Below are 21,128 nucleotides of genomic sequence, written 5' to 3' on the forward strand. Positions count from 1 at the left end.
CAGTTATCTAATCACCGCTACAACCAGGACATAGAATATCTCCATTGTGCTAGGGCTGGGTTTTTTTTTTTTTTTAATCTTCTTTTGTTTTTATAACAATATGCATATAAAGTAAAAGTAGATAAATAAAAAATAAACCTGATTGAAAAATTGGCATAAGACCTGAATAGGCATTTTTTTAAAGAAGACATACAGATGGCCAACATCATTAATCATCAGGGAAATGCAAATTAAAACCACAATGAGATATCACCTCCCACCTGTCAGAATGGCTGTCATCAAAAAGAACACAAATAACAAATGTTGACAAGGATGTGGAGAAAAGGGAACCCTTGTGCACTGTTAATGGGAATGTACATTGGTGCAGCCACTGTAGAAAACAGTATGGAGGTTCCTAAAAAACTAAAAATAGAACTACTGTGTGACCCAGCAATTCCACTCTCGGGTGTATATCTGAAAAAAATGAAAACACTAATTCGAAAAGATACATGCACCCCAATGTTCATAGAAGCATTTTTTACAATAGCCAAATATGGAAGCAACCTAAGTGTCCATCAACAGATAGATAAAGAAGATGTGGTGTGTATATATATATATATATATATATAACACACATACACACATATATATGGGAATACTACTCAGCCATAAAAAAGAATGAAATTTTGCCATTTGCAACAACATGGATGGAGGGTATTTGGCTAAGTGAAATAAGTCAGAGAAAGACAAATACTGCATTATATCACTTATATGTAGAATCTAAAAGAAAACAAACTAGTGAATATAACAAAAGGGAAAACAGACTCACAGATGTGGAGAACAAACTAGTATTTCCTAGTGGGGAGAGGGAAGTGGGGAGGGGCAAGATAGGGGTAGGGGGTTAAGAGGTACAAACTGCTATGTATAAAATAGATAAGCTACAACTATATATTGTACAGCACAGGGAATATAGCCAATATTTTATAATAACTATAAATGAAGTATAACCTTTAAAAATTGTGAATCACTATGTTGTTCGCCTGAAACATATAATATTGCACATCAACTATACTTCAATTAAAAAAAATACCTACCATATGATAAGTTCTTTTTAAGTGTTTGCTGTTATGATGATGATGATTACTTAAAATATAATTCTGACTGAAGCCTGAGCACTCTCTTCTATCTTGTTCTATTGAATAAAAATTGTTTTTAATTTTTAAATAAAGACAAAAAAAACCCAAAAAACATCTTCAAACAGATAAGTAATGTCAGATTCCTGCCAGAAAGGTTTAATCAGGTTATCTGCAGGGGTTAGGGACAATCTTTAATGATTCCTAAGGATTGTTCCCTGTTGCTGATGCAGGATCAAAAATTTAAGTTAAGAAATGGTTTGTGTGAGTGTCTAGCAAGAAAAGGATGTCTGTTGCCATCATGTAACTGTCCTTTTGTTTTCTACGGTGTATAGATCATGACAAATGAGCTCTTTGAAAAGCACTACAAACATGGGAGCAAGTTTCTGACTTCATTTCCAGACGGGACAACACAAATATTGTATCCTTTCTTTCAACAACTTATTTTCGTTAGCTTTCTTCACAAAAAGAAAGATAAAGAAAAAATAGATTGAAAAATATGAAGAAAAAAAATAGTTATTACCAAATCCTACCACCCAGAGCAAAGCTGTTAACATCTTTTTATACGTCTTGCCTTACTTTTTTCCTATGAGCAATTATATAATTCTTAAAAAATTAATTCTTCAACTAGTTATTCACATTTTGTAACTTGCTCCCTTTACATAATATTACACAATAAATATTATACAATAAATCCTCATAAATGTTATGAGTATATAATATGCAATAAATATAGAGATACAACACCATCTTTATAAGCACATGGCATTCCATTATAGTGATGTACTGTAATTCCTTTCATCTATCCCCTATTACTAATCAAAGGTGGTTTCACAATTTTTGGCTGTTTTATACAACAGCTACATGAACAGCTTTGTGCATACTTCTCTGCACACTTATCACTTACTTCCTTGAATTAAATACCTAGGGATAGAAATTCTGGGTAAGAAATTATGGGCATTTTAAAGCTTTAATAGATTTTGCCCCCCAGAAAATGTGTACCAGTTTACACATCCATGAGCAGTATGTTATTTTTTAATACAAAAATTCAATATCCATTTTATGGAACACTAAGTTATTGATCACTTGAACTTCTGCCTGATGATCAGACCATTTGCTATTCTGACACAAAGGCCATTTAATATCTCCGGGAAAGTAAAACAAAACAAAACTGTGAAATGAGAAGGACTTTTTGGCGAACTAAGGGCCTCATTTTGTAGGAGAAAGTCATTTTTACTCATAGTTGCCTAAATGTTTAGTCAAACCCCAGTAAGAAACCAGAAAAATGGCTTTCATGGCATAGGAAGTGTAATGAAGTTTTAGTTCCCTAGGCCCTTTGAGAAAGAGTGTAGGTTTTTTGTTTTAATTATATCAAAAAATTTTAAATAACTTCCCCAGCTTGTATCATTAGTTATCATTTCCTGCCCTGGCTTTAATTCGTTTTCACTCCTTTGAAGGCTATGGCTGATTTTCAAAATGATTCAGAATCAATTTTGTGTTTACTTCACCTCTGGACTTCCGATCAGCTGAGATAGGACTGAATATTAACAGTTAGTGAATTATCCTCAGTATATTTTTTACTTTTTGATGCTAAGTGGAATTATTTTAATTTCATTTTCAAAATGTTCACTGCTAGTGTATAGAACTACAACTTATTTTTATATATTGATCTTTTAGCCTACAACCCTACTGAACTCTTTTGTTAGCTCTAACATTATTTTGTGGATTCCTTAGGATTTTCTATATACAAGAGCATGTTATCTGCAAATAGAGATAGTTTTACTTCTTCCATTTCCAATCTGAATGTCTTCATTTCTTTTTCTTTCACAAAATTTTCCTGACTGAAACCTCCAGCGTGAGGTTGAACAGCAGTGGAAATAGTGGACATTTTTGTTTAGTTCCTGATCTTAGGGGGAAAACACCTAGTCTTTCATCATTAAGTATGATGTTAGCTCTGGGCTTTTGTTAGACATTCTTTATCAGGTTGAGGAGGCTCCCTTCTATTCCTAGTTCATTGAGTCATTGATTATGAAAAGGTATTGGATTTTGTCAGATGCTTTTTCTGCATCTATTGAGATGATCATCTGTTTTTTGCTCTTTATTCTATCAATATAGTATGTTTCATTAATTTATTTTTAGGTGGTAAACCAACCTTGCATTCCTGGGATAAACTCCACTTTGTCGTGGTACATAATCCTTTTTATATGTTGCTAGATTCCATTTGCTGGCATTTTTGTTGAGGATTTTTGTGTCTCATAAATATGTTTTGATCCACATAAAAAGCATGAAATTATTTTGTAATAACCCTCCCATTTTCAGAATGCTTTCTGGTTTCAAAGGGCTCTCTTATAAATTGAATTTATTCCCAGTATAGTTAAAGACCATTAGAATAACTCAAATGACCTTATCTGATCTCAGCTACCCATCTGGAAACCTAGCCATCATCCGAGTGCCCAATAAGATAAATGGCTTCACTTGCATAGTCCAAGAAGACGTGCCCACTAACCCTGCAATCCTGGCAGTGCTAGATTCTTCGGGTAGAAGTTCCTGCTATCATCCCAATGGAAATGTCTGGTAGGCGTCTAGGTTCCTCCTGCTGTGATTTTGTTTCTCGGGTTTTGTGAAATTTTATTTTTCCTTGTATTTTTTTCAACTTTATTGAGATATAATTGACATATACTGCGTAAGTTAAAAGTGTACAGCGTGTCAATTTGATACACGTAGATGGTGCAAAATGATTACCTCTATAGCATTAGCTAACACCGGCAACATGTCACATAATCACCATTTCTTTTTTGTGTTGAGAACATTTAAGATATACTCTCTTAGCAACTTTCAAGTTTATAATACAGTGTTAACTATAATCACTATGCTATACATTAGATCCCCAGATCTTATTCATCTTATAACTAGAAGGACAAAAATAGCTTTAAGAAGATTTATTTACATTAGTGGTCTTTAGATAGTAATGTTCAACTCAGATAAAGTTTTGATTTATGTCATTCCATATGCTGCTTAGTGGAAAAATCCCAGGCAGCTACGTAAAACAAAGCTCATCACATTTTTTTCTATAAACAGAAAGAAAATATAAACTATACAAGTTTAATATTAGAAAAAAATCTCTAAATAAATTATATGGCCATCCTAGGGATCTGAGATATGAACCCAGGCAGTCTCTCTAGAGGCTATGCCCTGATAATGTTATCCTGGCTTCATCTATGGAAATAATTCACAATGGACAGCTGCCATACTGTGTTGTTACTGTTTGAGATATATCCCTAACAAGTAGGCTTCCCATAGCCACAACCAACAACAATAATATACAAACAAAATCTCTAGAGAAATGAAGGTCCTAATGCCTTCCATCTACTAACTTATACACTCTGTGACTTCATATTATTTCATTTAGTCTGAGAAAGTGAAATTTGGGTTCTAACTTCAAATACAATTTAATCTTTTGAAGCTTTTCAGAAAGAGATATTCTCTCCCTTTAACTTATTTACAGGTATAACAATCTTTTCTTGAGACACTCTGCCAATAATTGACAAAAGTTTGAACACTCTGCCAGTACTTGAGAAAGTTAGGACACAGGGAGGTATTTGTACTTTTAGTTCAAAGCAGTAGTCAATCCATTACCTCCAAGTCTACTGGAGACTTTCTGCTTATCCTTCAGGGTTCAGTAGCAGCTCTGCATCACATCTGGTGGGGCACTATATCAATTGTCACCAGATATTCACTGGCTTCTAGGACTTCTCCCTTTACCAGCAAAGACCTCCCAGCCACCGACTGAACTCCTGGGCCCTCTGACATGACTCCTTGACACTCTCATAGCCCCTCTCGCTGCTTCTTGTGTAGCAACCCACCTCCCCTGCAGGACTGAAGTCCGTTGAAGGCACACCCCGCATCTTTGCCACTACATAACATGTATCTGTACACGGCATAGACTCAAAGAAAGTTTATTAAATAAACAATTTATCTAGATAATTTTAGCCAAGTGTTATTTTCACCCACGTACCAAGATAAAACTAAATCTCCCTCTTCCCAGACACAAAGATAATCACCTCAATTTCTCAGTTGTACTTTTGTTATCAGATTACTGCCACTCATCAAAGCTGGGAAAATATGATGTGAGTTATCTTACTCTAGGGAGCCCTCATGGCCAATTCATCTGGTTTAAAAAAAAAATCATTTATTATCAAATTAAGCCAGCTAAGTACCCAGAACTCTACCTATCCTCTCTCCTCGAGAAAGAGATGGTGACCCCAGATGGAAGAAAGTGAGAGGGTATGCAAAGGAGCTCATGGAGTAGGATGGCAGTCACTAGTGCCACTAGATCTCAGATTGTACAGGGCTACATCTGTAGGTAATGTGGTAAAATGTGGCATTAACAACTCTAAGAGATTGGGGAGGCCCTGCTGGCCTCAGTTCCCCCTTCTGCTCCATTACCAAACTCTTCTAAACCACAGTGATCTCAGAGATGATCCCTGAGCCTCTCCTGCCCACAGTAGCCCTGATGAGAGGCCTCCTAGAAGGACTCCTGGCCCCCAGTTGCTGGGTACTGTTAGAAGACAGGTCTCTGTACTGAGGCCAATTTGACCTTTCCCAGAACTTGCACTCACTGATCTTCATTCTGACACAGGGAAAATCTAAGTACTAGTCTTCTCCCCTCTTCCAGGTAGAGCCTGCTCTCCTGTATTTCTTTTTATCCAAACGAAACCTTCTGTGCTCCCTCTTCATCCTCCCCAGCACATCATTTTCCAGATCCCTTTACCATCCTGGTTCCAGCCTTTGGACCCATTTTGGTTTATTACTACGTCTTAAACCATACCCAGTACTTCAAATTAGTATAGAATTCGGTCACAGTATTATTGCTCCTAAGACTACCTGAGGTTTTCCACTATTCATATGCTATTGGCTAGTATAAACTGCTACTCCCTTTGGTTAGCAAGTGACCGGGCTAATTCAAGGTTGAATTATAATGTTACTGTTTATGATTTTTAATTTCCTTTCTGCCCAGGGTATACATCAATATCTTGGGCGGTCAATATTCAGATCAAGCTGGCAACAGAGTAAGGGCTTGGAATTGGTCAAGTTCCGTCACTTCCTCACCCTTTGTTTCATTTAAACCTGTCTTTCTGGCTTTGAACCATTATGTTGGAATCCGCATCTTAGAACAAGACAAGATTTCAATCACTTTTCTAGCAATGGGCCAACAGGCAAGAATCAGTGTCGGAACCAAAGTGAAGGTAGGTACATTTTTATAAACAGTTGAAAGCATTTAGAATAATAAGAGTAAAACAATGTTTGTTAGTGTTATTATTGATAGATTATACTTGTGTGTAATCCACTGTGCACTACTGTGAATTTTGGAGTTCAATGAAAAAACATATAGTGAAAGTTTCATATGGAATTGAGGCAACCTTATTGTTTTTTCTTCCTCAGAAATTCCCTTTAGTTCAGACTTGATTCCAAATAACATTTACTGAATGTTTACTCTCTGACTGAGGTAGTGCAGCTTTGGGGGTTTGGTTTTGGGATTTTGTATTGGGTTCGGTTTTCTCTGTGCTCTAGCAGAAAGCCCCTGGCTGAGTCAGGAGACCTGGGTTCTGACCATGTTCAAGACCCAGCACAAGTCCCATCTCCTTGGAAACACTTCCCAGAGCTCCTAGCCCTTTGTCCAATCAGGGTCGAAAATGTCCTTCTCTGGGTTGTCCATGTACGCACCTCTGTCCCTGCACTTGCTGAACCATGTGCCTTACTTGCCTTCATGGCTGTCTTTCCTACTGGATGGTGAGCGCCTGCAGGACAGAATCTGTCTTACTGATTCCTTTATCCTGCCCGGGGCATGGTCCAGAGTACACGCTCAGTGACCAGCAATGCTGCACAACAGTTAAGAACACAGACTTCGGGTTACAGAGACGTAGTTTCAAACCTCAGCTCTGCCACTTAGCTAAGTGGCTGAACTTGAACTTCAGTTCCCTCCTCTACAAAATGGGGATAATGATTCCTCTCTTACAGATTGCTGTGAAGATTCAATGCGAATGCAAAGTACTTAGCATGGTGCTTGGAACTAAGTACTTAGCAAATGATAGCTCAATAGAGATGTAGAGTTTGTCAGTTATACCTCAGTAAAGCTGAAATATATATAGGCATGTAGAGAAAGATATAAATAGAGATCTATGTCACATATAGAGCATATATAGTATGTGACTTTGAATAAGTACCCTAAACTGAGGACCTTGTTTCATCAATTATTCAAGGAAGAGATTGTTCCAAACTTCAAAGATGTCTTCAGCTTCTAAAAAGTTTATACGTTTAAGTAAGTGGAAATATGACTTCAGGATTCCACACAGGCAGGGATATTTCATAAACACCAAACAAAAAGGAGACTTCAGATTCAGCCAACATGGAGCAAGGGTCTACAATGTGCTAAGCACTATTTGAGCTACTTCCAGTCAATCTAGCTACTGCAGTCAGCTGTCAGGCTCCAAACAAGCTTCTTCCTTGGTTAGAAATTTACAATATAGCCTTTTTTTGGTTCATTACATTCATGGTAAATGCATTTTTACCAAAAATGTCAAAAATGCTTTCTCTCTTTCTCCTCACCTCCCTCCTTCGAAATGAATTCTAATCAGAAAAAAGAGTTGGTGCAAAAGAAAGAATTTGATGTTAAAAATGATTGCTTTCTCATCATCTTCATGATCACCCTTTCATTTTTTTAAAATTCCAAAAGTGATATGTGAATATTCTCATATTTGAAGATTCAAATAATATAGAAATATAGAGAGTAAAAAAATGAGATACCCCCCTTCATCCTTTCTTCCATTCTAGTTCTCTTCCCAAAGGTAATCACCACTGAAAATCTGGTGTGTACTTCTCTTTTCTATGTACTTATAAATTATTCACATACATCTTTTTTAAATAAAAATTGGATCAGACTACACTGATTGTATTATTAGGCTTGTTCTATTTGTTTTTGTTTTCCATTTAACATGTGTTAAAGATCCTTTCATGTCTACATATCCAAGCATATTTGTCTATTCTGTTGCTACGTAATATTTCATATGTACTATAGTTAATTTATGTTGAATCTAATGCCTTCTCAGTGGCATTGGGCACAATTGCTCACTTCCTCCTCCTAGAAGAATTTCCTCCCTTGCTTCCAGGACCTACTCTCCCTTGATTTTACTTCTACCTCAAGGGCTATTCTTTCTCATTTTTCTTTGCCTAGTTTCTTCACCCCCGCCTTTTTCTAAATATTGAGGGGCTCCAGGGCTTGTCGTTGGGCTCATCTTTTCTGTAGCTATACTCACTCTCTAGGTGATTTCATTAGTTTTCTGACTTGAAATACCATCTGCTTGCTGATAACCCCTCCATTTATCTCCAGGTGGATCTCCCAGGAACTCTAAACTTGCAGATCTGATTCCAGCCCTCCATCTCCATCTGGTGTCTAAAGGGCATTAGAAACTTCACAGAGCAAAATGACATTTGAAAGCGTGCTCTACCTTGGGTCTTCTCCATCTTAGGAAATGGCAACTGCTTTCTTTCAGTTGCTCAGTCCCAAAACTTTGGGGTTGCTACCCTCCTCTCTGTTTCACAACCCCACGTCTTTCATCTGCAAGTCCTATAAACTCTACCGCCAAAATATCTCCAGACTCTAACACTCCTGTCATCCTTCAATACTACCACCCTTATCTGCCTCATGTACCTAATCCATCTCTTGTTTAAATTATTGTAGTAGCCTCCTCTTAAGTTTCCCTGCTTCCGGTCTTCCCAAAGTCAATTCTGCCACGATAGTGAGGGTGATATTTTGAAAACAAAAGTCTGGTCAAAACTAGGGACTTCTAACCTTACTCAGAGTAAAAGCCAAGATCCTATAAAATAACTGCAATACTGTATGTGATCTGGACTTCCTTCTATTAACATTCCCTCTGTAGTCCTCTTTTCCTATCCACTCTGTTTCAGCCACTCTGGGCTTTTTGCTGTTGCTAGACAATACCAGGCATGTTGCTGCCACAGGGCTTTTGCACTGCTATTCACTCAACTTAAAATATTCCTCCCCCATTTAGCACATAGCTGCTGCACTTCCCTCAGGTTTCTGCTCACAGAGTCCTTTCCTAACTACCCCGTGTAAACTCGCACCACCCCAACCCGTACCGTGGCACTCTGAGTGCCCCTTTGGCCATATATATATGCCACAGGTTCTAATATGTAGTGCTCCCATTTTCTTTCACCTCTAAAGGGTTTATGATTTGTATTCTGATTTCTTCAACTCAGTAGTTATTGAATTTTCAAATAGATTTCTTAAATTTGCTATCCTTTTCTTGTTAATTTCTAAATGGTCAAGGAATATCGCTTGCATTTTTTTCCCTGCTGTTAAAACGTACTGATATTTTCTTGGTGGTTGATGACATAATTTATGACTGTTCCATGTATATTTGACCCCCCCCAAAAGGTTTACTGTTTATTAGCACAAAACTGTATATGTCTAAATGTTCTATTTACACTTCTCTCTATATCCTTTTCTTTTTGTATGGTTGATTTATTTCTGAGAGATGTATGAAAGTCTCCCAATATCACTGAATTAGTACATTTTTCCTACAATTTCTATCAGGTTTTGCTTTATCTGTCTTGAAGCTCTATTGTTAGGAAATTAAAGGTGTCGACTGTCTTCATAGTGAGTTATACTTTTCACCCCTGGGCCACCTCACTTATTTGCCCTTCAGCTGTGCCCATTACATGACTCAGCATATCACTGAAGGTTTTTGTTTCTATTTTGACAAAAAATTTTAATGTCATCAATATGTATTATTCCCAGTTTCCCTCTTAATGGTCTTTGCCTTAAATGCTACTTCATATGATGTTAAATTGCTACACCTGCTTTCTTTTAGTTTGCATTGGCTTCACACATTTTTTTTTTCATCCTTTGATTTGCAACCTTTTTATGTAGTTTTGAGTTAGATGTGTCCCTGCAAATACATCTAACTTTTGTTGCTTTCCTCAACCTAACAGACTTGATCTTTTAATAAGTTATATTTTAATGGTTATTCTAAAATTAACGTATCTTTTTTTCTATATGCGTAGAACTAAGTTCCAAGTTCTCTAGTTATTTTCCTTAACAATAATTCTCCAAGATCCCTCAGAAAATATTAACTATATACATACATACATACATATATATATATATATTCTAAGGTCTGTTTCCCTTAATATTAGCATCTCTGATAGGTAAATCTGGTGCCTCTCATTGAGAATCCCTGTTTTCCTGCATGTTCTCCTTACCGAAGTGTCCTTCTGCTAACCGTAGAGGAGAGTGGCACGTGCTGCTGAGGGGTGGAAGGCGAGCTCCAGCGCCAGGCTTCCAGCCTCAGCCTGTGGGCACCGCTGCTCAACACAAAGGGGAGGCCAGGGGACCATGGCAATATTTACCTCAAGGCCTCTCCTCCTCCCATTGCTGTTGACTTTGAGCTCAGAATGTGTGTTTGGGATTAGTGGTTCCATCTGGTCATTTATCTCTCTACGGATGTGGTCCCAGCTGCTTCTTGATTTTCAGGAATTCCTTAAGATTATTCCTGCTGATAAAAAAATCTTTCCTATTTCCTATTGATTTACTCTCTGAAAATGTTTTCTGCCATTTTATGGGATTTGGGATCGAAGGTAAACTAAAAATGGAGATCCATCCTCATTACTCAGCCATCTCATCCTCCTTCCCCCCTCCCTCCCTCCTTCCTCCCTTCCAACGCGGGGAGGGATGAAAATGCAGGAACGTGCTGCGAGTTCTCACGTCTCTGGCAGGTTAGAGGTCACTCAGCTTTGCAGGAGGTAGTAGGTGGGCTTGCATTTCGCCCCGCCCCGCCCCACCCCGCCGAGGCTACGCAGCCCTCGTGGGCTGCCTCAGAAGCCGCAGCTTGGAAACACCTCGGGCAAGGCTGCCCCAACAGACCCTTGACCTTCCCGCAGCTGCGAGGAGACAGCATCAGCCTGAATCACTCAAGGCCGTGAGGAAGTCGGGAGCGTGGAGGGCAAGGAGAGTCGTGGGGAGGTTCGTGTGGAAGGGCCTCCTGGAGGTTGGGGCGCACTTTAGGAGAAGGAAAGGAGCCTTAGTCATCCCGGCTCCTTCTGGAAAGCCCAGCTCAGGGCCTTCCCAGCCTCTAGGCCCGCACCCACCATGCTCTCCGCACTGGGCGTGTCCCAGGGACCGGGTGCCTGCAGCTTCTCTGTGCTTCCCCCAGCAGATGCTGGTAAATGACTTGAATACACTGTTAAGCATTTGAAAGAAAGTATCCGATTCGTGTGGTCTGGCCTGCTCTAGTCTCTCAAATCTCCAGAGCATCTCAACTCATTCCTGTTCGGATTAGAATTAACACCACTGCCCCTATTTATAGATAATTAGACTCAAGAGGGAATCCAGCCCCAAATTAGTGTCGCCTCTCGCCTCCTCCCACCTCCTGCTTCTGCAGTCACCATTTCCACCCTGGACCCTGAGCTTCCCTTCTCTCTTTCCTGAAAAGCTACCAAACCCTGAAGAGATTCCAGCACTCCGATACCTGAACGGGGATGACCTTCTTCTGCTGGCCAGTTTAATAAAGATCCGACGCCTGTTTCATAAACTGGAAGGATGTGTGAATTTCCCCTCCAGCCAGGTTTGGGAAAAATTAAAGCAACCTTCCTACCTTTCTTCACTTTCTCTAAAACTAATTGCCCTTTGTCACAATTCTGGTATGAAGCAAGATACAATAACAACAATAGCAGCTTTGATAAATGAAAACATTTAACAAACAGTGATGGTGCTTTCCTTTGTTTTCTTGAGTTTTTCCGGGAGGGGGTGTGGGAGATTTCAAGAAAAGTGTATAAAATGACTAGGAAATACCAAGAAATGTGCTTTATTACAGATTTAGAGCACATCCAGAGTCATCACTGGTTTGCATTCTTGGTGGGAAAACTAAACAACTCACTCTGCGGACAGCAGAGAATAAGCAAGTCAGCCAAAGTGCCCCTATCAGCCGAAGTTCCATCAGGAAAACCGAAAGCAGGGAGGGAGCAGGTGCTTCCACAACCTTCCCCTTCCGAAAGGCTGGGAAAGTGAAGGTCACGGAACTGCCCTGAGGTCTTTGGCGAAATGAGGGAATCTCAGGAAGCCAAGAAGCCAACGGCACCAAGGAAGAGAGTGGCAGGAGCTCCTCGGAAGAGCTGCAGCCTCACATCCCAGCCAGCGCAGGAAAAACAAACAGCTGCCACCCCCCGAATGTCCACCGTCCTGCCAGAGGTGAAGGGTGGCTGCTGCTCCTCTCCCGCCTCCCACACCTCAGGCAGCTGCCTCCCCCTGGGGAAACGTAATGGTTCCCGCTGGCCAAGGGTTATGGAACAATAGGTATCTCCCAGTCCGAGGGGAGGGAGGAGGGAAGCTGCTGCATCTGCAATGACGGCCCAGCGCAGCATCCTCTGCTCAGCGATAAAGATGCTTTAGAGCAGAAAGCAGAGTTGAGAGTCGGATGTGGAGAACTCTAAAGGCTGGACCGCCCAACCCTGCCCTCTCCTGAACTTCTCTGACTTCTCAGTTCCCTGTTCTTTGGGAGAGGGAGGAATGTAGTTGGAGGGGCCATTCCTTACAGTGAATAACAAATTTGGTGCTAACGTGCAGCAAGAGAGATTAAGCCTATCCACCGGTGATTGATCAGTTAGCGTGAGGTACTACATCATATTGTTCTCCTACTAAGAGCCCGCGGAGGAAGCATGGGGAGGAGGAGGAAGCGACAGGAAGAGTGGAAGGATGCTGTGTCCCAGGGGGGGCTGAGTGCTGGGCAGCAGGAAGTAGCTGAGCTACTGGGAGACTAGGGGCTGGTCTTGGTATTAATCCATTCACCACCTTTTTGTTTAAAGCTGCCTTTAACAAATTTACGGTTACCAAAGGGAGAAGCGGGTGGGGGAGGGATGAATTAGGAGTTTGGGATTAGCATGTACAAACTACTATGTACAAAATAGATAAACAACAAGGCCCCACTGTATAGCACAGGGAACTATATTCAATATCCTGCAATAAACCATAATGGAAAAGAATATGAAAAAGAAAATATATATGTATAACCGAATCACTTTGCTATACACCAGAAACTAACACAACATTGTGAATCAACTATACTTCAATTTAAAAAAAAAATTTTTTTAAAGCTGCCTTTAGGGGACTTGCCTGGTGGCGCAGTGGTTAAGAATCTGCCTTCCGATGCAGGGGACACGGGTTCGATCCCTGGCCAGGAACTAGATTCCACATGCATGCCACAACTAATAGTTCTCATGCCACAACTAAGGGGCCCACAGGCCGCAACTAAGAAGCACATGTGCCGCAACTAAAGGAGCCAGACAGCCACAACTAAGGAGCCCGCCTGCTGCAACTAAGACCAGGCGCAACCAAAATTTAAAATTAATATAGAAAAAAAAAATTTTTTTTTAAGCTGCCTTTGGGCTTCCCTGGTGGTGCAGTGGTTGGGAGTCCGCCTGCCAATGCAGGGGACACGGGTTGGAGCCCTGGTCTGGGAAGATCCCACATGCCGCGGAGCAACTAAGCCCGTGAGCCACAACTACTGAGCCCGCATGCCACAACTGTTGAAGCCTGTGCACCTGGAGCCCGTGCTCCGCAACAGGAGAGTCCACTGCAATGAGAGGCCCGTGCACCACGGCAAAGAGTGGCGCCCACTCGCCGCAACTAGAGAAAGCTCGCGCGCTACAATGAAGACCCAGTGCAGCCAAAAATAAATAAATAAATTTTTAGAAAAATGCTTTAATTATCTTACTTTTTAGGAACTGTGTCAACACTGAGAATTCAATTTTCTTATTTTTTCATTTCCACTCTTGCTAATCTCCACTGCTTTCTGAAAAAGAGGTTCCGAGGCTTACGTCTTGATCAATGTTAAATGTCTCTTTCTCTTTTTTTATTTTTGCCTTTTGCCTCTTCCTTTTCACTGATAAGTGAAATTTTATTTTCTATAAAGTGAGACAGAAATATTGAGCTAATATGTTTCAATATAGCTCTGAAAAATAGCATATAACAGTATAACATGTAACAATCACAACAAAGCCTTAACTGGATCTGTTTTTGTACATCATTAAAAACTATTTTTGGGTGTGCTGAGCCCTAGTGGATACTGAATAAGGCCTTGATTAACTGGAGATTGGCAGGATAATGAGACATCTTTCAACAATGTTGCTTCATGTTTAATAATAAAATGTTATTTTAAATTATTTAAAATGATAATTTATGTGTAATAAAGGAATTTATGCTGCTTCTTTAAAATGTATTAAAAATGAAAATGTTTGTATCTACTTCTAGCTATCTTTTAGGGTCATATTTCAAGGCAACTGTATTTATTGAAGGGATTGAGTTGTTAAAAATAATAATGATAAATTTTGAGTATCTATGTATACCAAAAGTGCATTGGGATATGCCACAGATTTTATTTATCATTTTTCCACTTCTCTGTTTCAGGTAATCTTGGTTTTGAATAATCTATTCTGTTAATTCATGGGGTGTTTTTTTTTTCTCATTTTCACAATAAAAACCTCTTCAAAAAAATTAATCTCTTCTAGGAAACCTTAAACAAAACAAAAAGACAACCTACTGACTGGGAGAAAATATTTGCAAATGATGTGTCTAACAAGTGCTTAATTTCCAAAATATACAAACAGCTCATGCAGTTCAATATCAAAAAAACAAATAACCCAATCAAAAAATGGGCAGAAGACCTAAAGAGACATTTCTCCAAAGAAGATATACAGACGGCCAACAGACATATGAGAAGATTCTCAACATCACTAATTATTAGAGAAATGCAAATCAAAACTACAATGAGGTATCACCTCACACGGGTCACAAATAATAAGTCCACAAATAATAAATGCTGCTGAAGAGGGTGTGGAGGAAAGGGAACACTCCTACACTGTTGATGGGAATGTAAATTGGTGCAGCCACTATGGAGAATAGTATGGAGGTTCTTTAAAAAACTAAAAATAGAGTTACCATATGATCCAGCAATCCCACTCCTGGGCATATACCTGCAAAAGACGAAAACTCTAATTTGAAAAGATACATGCACCTCGTGTTCACAGCAGCACTATTTGCAACAGCCAAGACATGGAAGCAACCTAAATGTCCATCAACAGGTGAATGGATAAAGAGGATGTGGTACATATATACAATAGAATATTACTCATCCATAAAAAAGAATGAAATAATGCCATTTGCAGCAACGTGTATGGACCTAGATATTATATTAAGTGAAGTCAGACAGAGAAAGACAAATATCACATGGTATCACTTATATGTGGAATCTAAAAAATAGTACAAATGAACTTATTTACAAATGGTATCACTTGTACGGTGATCATATGGTATCACTTATACGTGGAATCTAAAAAATAGTACAAATGAACTTATTTACAGAACAGAAACAAACTCACAGACATAGAAAATAAACTTATGATTACCAAAGGGAAAGGGGATGGAGCGATTAACAGATACACACTACCATATATAAAATAAACAACAAGGATTTACTGTATAGCACAAGGAACTATATTCAATACCTTATAATAACCTATAATGGAAAAGAATTTTAAAAAATATATACACTTAAATATATAGATATGTATAACCGAATCACCTTGTACCTGAAACTTAAACACAATATTGTAAATCAACTATACTTCAAAAGAAAAATTAAACTCTTCTAGCCATACACCTGAAAACTAACACAATATTGTAAATCAACTATATTTCAATAAAAGAAAAAAAATTAAACTCTTCTAGCCATAAAGTTGTCATATAGTAATATTGCATAAATTGAGGGAGAAGAAAACACTCTAAATGTGTAAGTTTTTCCAGATGTAAATTTCAAAGAAATTATTGATATACTTAAAGTAGGACTACAAATCCTTGTCTCCATTTATTCCTGATCTCAGGATTATCACTTTTAGTTTTCTTTTGTTGATGCATATTTTACATTCTATGTGTACCATTTTGAACAGATAAAATGATCATCTTTGAGAAGATACATATATGCACTTCAATGTAACTGAGGAGTAAAGAAATGAAAACTTTCTGCTTCAGGTAAAGGTGGCAGCAAAGCGTGTCAGCAAAGCCTTGGGGAACTGAGATGTAAGAGCACATCCAGCGTATGGGCCTCCGTGCAGTTCTAATAGTGTGTGAGCACTATACACCAAAGTGTGTTTCATTGGTAGCTTTTCCTGCTAATAAAAGTCACACCAGGGAATTCCCTGGCGGTCCAGTGGTTGCAACTCCGCGCTTTCACTGCCAAGAGGTCCGATAATAAATAAAATTAATTTAAAAAAATAGATTATAGTTCGGTCACATAATTAGACTAAAAATTAACAGGAACTGGAGGCTGATATCAGAGTGAATGATTTAATTATTGCTATGACAAGCTATATTGATAAGTACTGACAACAGCAAAAGTAACTTTGTACTATACAGACATATTTGTCTCTCTTTCACAGAGAATGGAAAGTGCAGTGCACATACAAAACACATCCACATAATTTCCATAAGCACACTTTTTTTTGCAGTGTTTATTAGTTATCAGTCCTAATACAGATGAAGTTGTGAAGTATGAATCAACTTCTGCTTCATTAAACTACGAAGACAAGGTTTAAAATAAATTACCTTCTAGTGAATGGTCCTTGGCCCTCCAGAAGGAAACGAAGCAATCCATCTAGAGCAGTGATCTTCACTTTTCCATTCTCAAGCCCTTAAAAAAATTTTTTTAATGCATGTTCTCCCTTGTACATTTTTCAGCTGACATCTATGATTCATCACAAGTTTAAGCAGTTGCAAAGAATCTAATTTCCAATGTATTATAAATCTTGACATTTTGAAATAAAACATTACTTTCTGAAATGAATCCAATGGAATCTAAATACCATAGCAATATGATACCCGTCATTATCCACTAAAAATATATGAATTTATTTTATTTTATTTATTTATTTTTGGCTGCATTGGGTCTTTGTTGCTGCGCGCAGGCTTTCTCTAGTTGCGGCAAGCGGAGGCTACTCTTCGTTGCGGTGCGTGGGCTTCTCATTGTGGTGGCCTCTGTTGTTGCACAGCACAGGCTCTAGGTGCACGGGTTTCAGCAGTTGTGGGTCGCGGGTTCTAGAGCACAGGCTCAGTAGTTGTGGCGCTTGGGCTTAGTTGCTCCGCAGTATGTGGAATCTTCCTGGACCAGGGCTCGAACCCATGTCCCCTGCATTGGCAGGCAGATTCTTAACCACTGCACCACCAGAAGTCCCTGAACTAACTCTTCTTAACATCATTCTTTTTTTTTTTCTTTTTGAACTTACACTTTCACCCTACTTCCTTCAAAGAAGTTTATTGGACTGTGATATATTTTTATGCCTGAAGACCTACTACTGATCATCTGCTCATACTTCTTGACTACAAAAGTATATATTTATTTTAAAAAATTTTAAACTTCACTTCCTATGATCTTAAGGCTGTAAGTGTTCAAAAAAATTATTTTGATTGAGTTAACATTACAATTATTAGTAGCACATAATTGATCAAAACAACATGACAAATTTTAATAAATTGAAAGTAAAATGTTAGTGGAAATTTATGACTCACTCTTTTAAAATTTGATTTAAAGCAAAGAATTTCAAACCCCTTTACAGTGATCTTCAAACTGGCGGCTGTCAATTAATACACAGGCCCCAACCACTAGGACCTAAGGTGACAGAAAATTCTTCCTCCCAACAGTGTTTGTGCGTGTATGTGTAACAGTATCTGTTTCATGACCAAGAACCATCTCCATTTTGCACCTCATATGGTGGGAAAACTGGACAAAGTATATTTGGGGTGTCAATTCTACCCTGGATATTCAGCTAAAGCTGATCCCCTGGAGAATCCTTCACCCCTGGGTGTCCTCATAACCCCAGTTTAAAGATCACTATTCTCGTCACTTCAGTATATATTTAAAAATTTTTACGTAAGTGAAAAAACCACAACATACATATATATATATACATACATATAAAATATACATATATATTTTATATTTATATGTACACATAAAATATACACATATATTTTATATTTATATATACACATACATATATTTTATATTTATATATACACACACACACACACACACACACACACACACCCCTCAGATGGCTGGTTCCACCATCTGATTCTAAATTTAAGTTGGTCTAGGATGGAGATGGGCTTCAGTAGTTTTTTAAAGCTCCCCAGCTGATTCTAAAGTGCAGCTGAGGTTGATAATGACTGGATTAGGGCTAAAAGAAGAGAGAAAAAAAAATTCCCGAAAGCATCATAATCAGCACAGACTCCTGCCTACACTCAGCAGGGCCTGCTTTTTTTTGTTGTCTTTTCCTTTTGTACTGGAAGGAAAAACCATCACCTCCACCATGGAAGAACTCTGGGAATTTGGGGACAGGGAAGGGGTTCTTCCCTGTAAAGCATACTGTCTCATGCAGAGATCAAACTGACAGTATTTAGACTCAAAGGAGACATGTTTTTTTTTTTAAAACCAAATTTTTACAAGAAATTCAATGCATCCGTTTTAAGTGTAGTGTCCTTATCTTCTGTATTGGAGGGCTTCCTCTTCCTCTATAAGCAATGTATCTTGTTTTCCTCCTGCTGCTTTATAAGGTTTTTCTCTTTATTATTGGTTTTCAGCAGATAGAAAAACAACAGAAAAAAAATCAATAAACCAGAAGTTGTTTCCTTGAAAATATCAACAAAATTGACAAGCCTTTAGTTAGACTGGCCAAGGAAAAAAAGAGAAAAGACTCAAATTACCTAAAACAGGAACAAAAGAGGAGACACAAAACTTACAGATATGAAAAGGATTATAAGGGAATACTATGGACTATGCTAACAAAATAGATAACTTAAATGAAATGCACAAATTCCCAGGAATACACAAAATACTGAAACTGATATAAGAAGAAGTGGAAAATATGACTTGGCCTATAAGAGATCAAATTAGTAATTTTTAAATTTCCACAAAGAAAAGCCAAGGCCCAGATGGCTTCACTACTGAATTTTACCAAACATCCAGAAAAGAACTGATAGAAATTCTTCACAAATTGTTCTGAAAAACAGGAGTGGACACTTCCCAACACATTCTATGAGGCCAGTATTACCCTGATACCAAATCAAAGATAGCACAAGAAAAGAAACTAAAGATCTATATTGCTTATGAATATTGATGCAAAAATTCTCAATATAATACTAGTAAACCAAATCTAGTAACATATAAAAAAGATTATACACCACACCATGGCCAAATGAAATTTATCCCAGGAATATGAGGTTGGTTTAACATCTGGAAATCAATTAATATAATAGACAATAGTGTAGAATAAAGGGGGAGGGAGAGACATGATGGTTTAAATAAATGCAGAAGAAGCAGGGAACTTCCTCACCCTGATAAAGGACATCTATGAAAACTTCACAGCTTTAAGTAACATCATACTTAATGGTGAAAGACTGGATGCTTTCCACCAAAATCAAGAACATGCAAGGATGTCTGCTCTGGCCACTCCTGCTTAGCACTGTACGAGAGGTTCTCATCAGGACAAGAGAAAGAAATAAAAGGCATCCAGATCTGAAAGAAAAGAAGTAAAACCATCTCTATTTGCAGATGGAATGATCTTACACGTAGAAAACCCTAAGCAATCGACACACACACGCAAATACTAGAACCAATAAACGAGTTCAGCAAAGTTACAGAATACAGGATTAATGTACAAAAATAAATTGTATTTCTACACACTAGCAATGAACATCCTAAGAATGAAATTAAACAAACAATTCCATTTATGATACCATCAATAAAATATCTGGGTACAATTTTAACAAAAGAATTCAAGACGTGTACACTGAAAACTACAAAAACATTGTTGAAAAAAATTAAAGACCTAAATAAATGGAATGACACCCATGTTCTCAGAAGACTTGATATTGTTGAGATGACAATACTCTTCAAACTGATTTAACATAATCTACAGATTAACATAATCTCTATCAAAATCCCAGCTAGTTTTTTTGCAGAAACTGACAAGTTGATCCTAAAGCTCATATGGAAATGCAAGGGACCCAGAATAGCCCAGACGATCTTGAAAAGGAAGAACAAAGTTGGAAGACTCATCAAACCCTATTTCAAAACATACTATAAAGCTACAGTAATCAAGATAGTGTCCTAATGGTATAAGGCTAGACAATGGAATAGAATTGAGAATGGTCAATGGATTTTGACAAGGTGACAACACAATTCAGTGAGGAAACAAGTCTTTTCGACAAATGTAGTCCATATGCAAAAAATGAACTTGGAACCCTCCTTAAACCATATACAAAAATTAATGCAAAATGGATCAAAGACCCAACTGTAAGAACTAAAACTATAAAACTCTTACAAAAAAAAATAGGCAAAAATCTTGATGACCTTGAATTAGGCAATGGTTTTTCAGATATGATGCCAAAAGCAAAAGTAACAACAAAAAAAGATAAACTGAACTTCACCAATATTAAAAATTTTTGTGCTTCGAAGGACACCATTAAGTAAAAAAGACAACCCACAAAAAAAAGAAAACCTGCAAATCATATATCTGATAGAAGTGTAGAATGCAGAATATATAAAGAACTCATAACTTAATAAGAACCCAATTAAAAATGGGCAAAAGATCTGAATAGATATTTCTTCAAGTAAGATATACAATGGCCAATAAGCACATGAAAATATGCTCAACATCATTAGTTATCGAAGTTTCAGATAAAACCACAATGAAATACCACTTCACAGATACTAGGATGGCTATAATCAAAAAGTCAGATAAAATAACAAGTGTTGGTGAAGATGTAGATAAATTGGAACACTGCTGGTGAGAATGTAAACTGGTGTAGCCACTTTGGATTTTTCTTTCTTCAGTTTACTTTCTTTTGCTATGTCTTCAAGTTCATTGATCTTTTTCATCAGTGTCTAA

At 38.0% G+C, this 21,128-nt stretch overlaps 1 protein-coding gene across 1 annotated transcript in view; it reads left to right on the top strand.

Moving 5' to 3' along the window:
* The window catches only part of ERICH6 (glutamate rich 6), a gene marked incomplete at its 5' end in the record, with an annotated part of 40,831 nt that extends 21,089 nt beyond the window's left edge, over positions 1-19,742 (top strand). The window contains 4 exons of the mRNA XM_082393614.1: positions 1,448-1,533; positions 3,531-3,686; positions 6,130-6,358; positions 11,624-19,742. Coding sequence (XP_082249740.1) covers positions 1,448-1,533; positions 3,531-3,686; positions 6,130-6,358; positions 11,624-11,887 — 735 coding nt within the window. The 3' untranslated portion in view covers positions 11,888-19,742. The remainder of the gene's footprint in view (positions 1-1,447; positions 1,534-3,530; positions 3,687-6,129; positions 6,359-11,623) is intronic.
* Between the last annotated feature and the right edge of the window lie 1,386 nt (positions 19,743-21,128).

This window comes from Balaenoptera borealis, assembly GCF_965194805.1.
Source record: "Balaenoptera borealis genome assembly, chromosome: 5".
Taxonomy (NCBI): domain Eukaryota; kingdom Metazoa; phylum Chordata; class Mammalia; order Artiodactyla; family Balaenopteridae; genus Balaenoptera; species Balaenoptera borealis.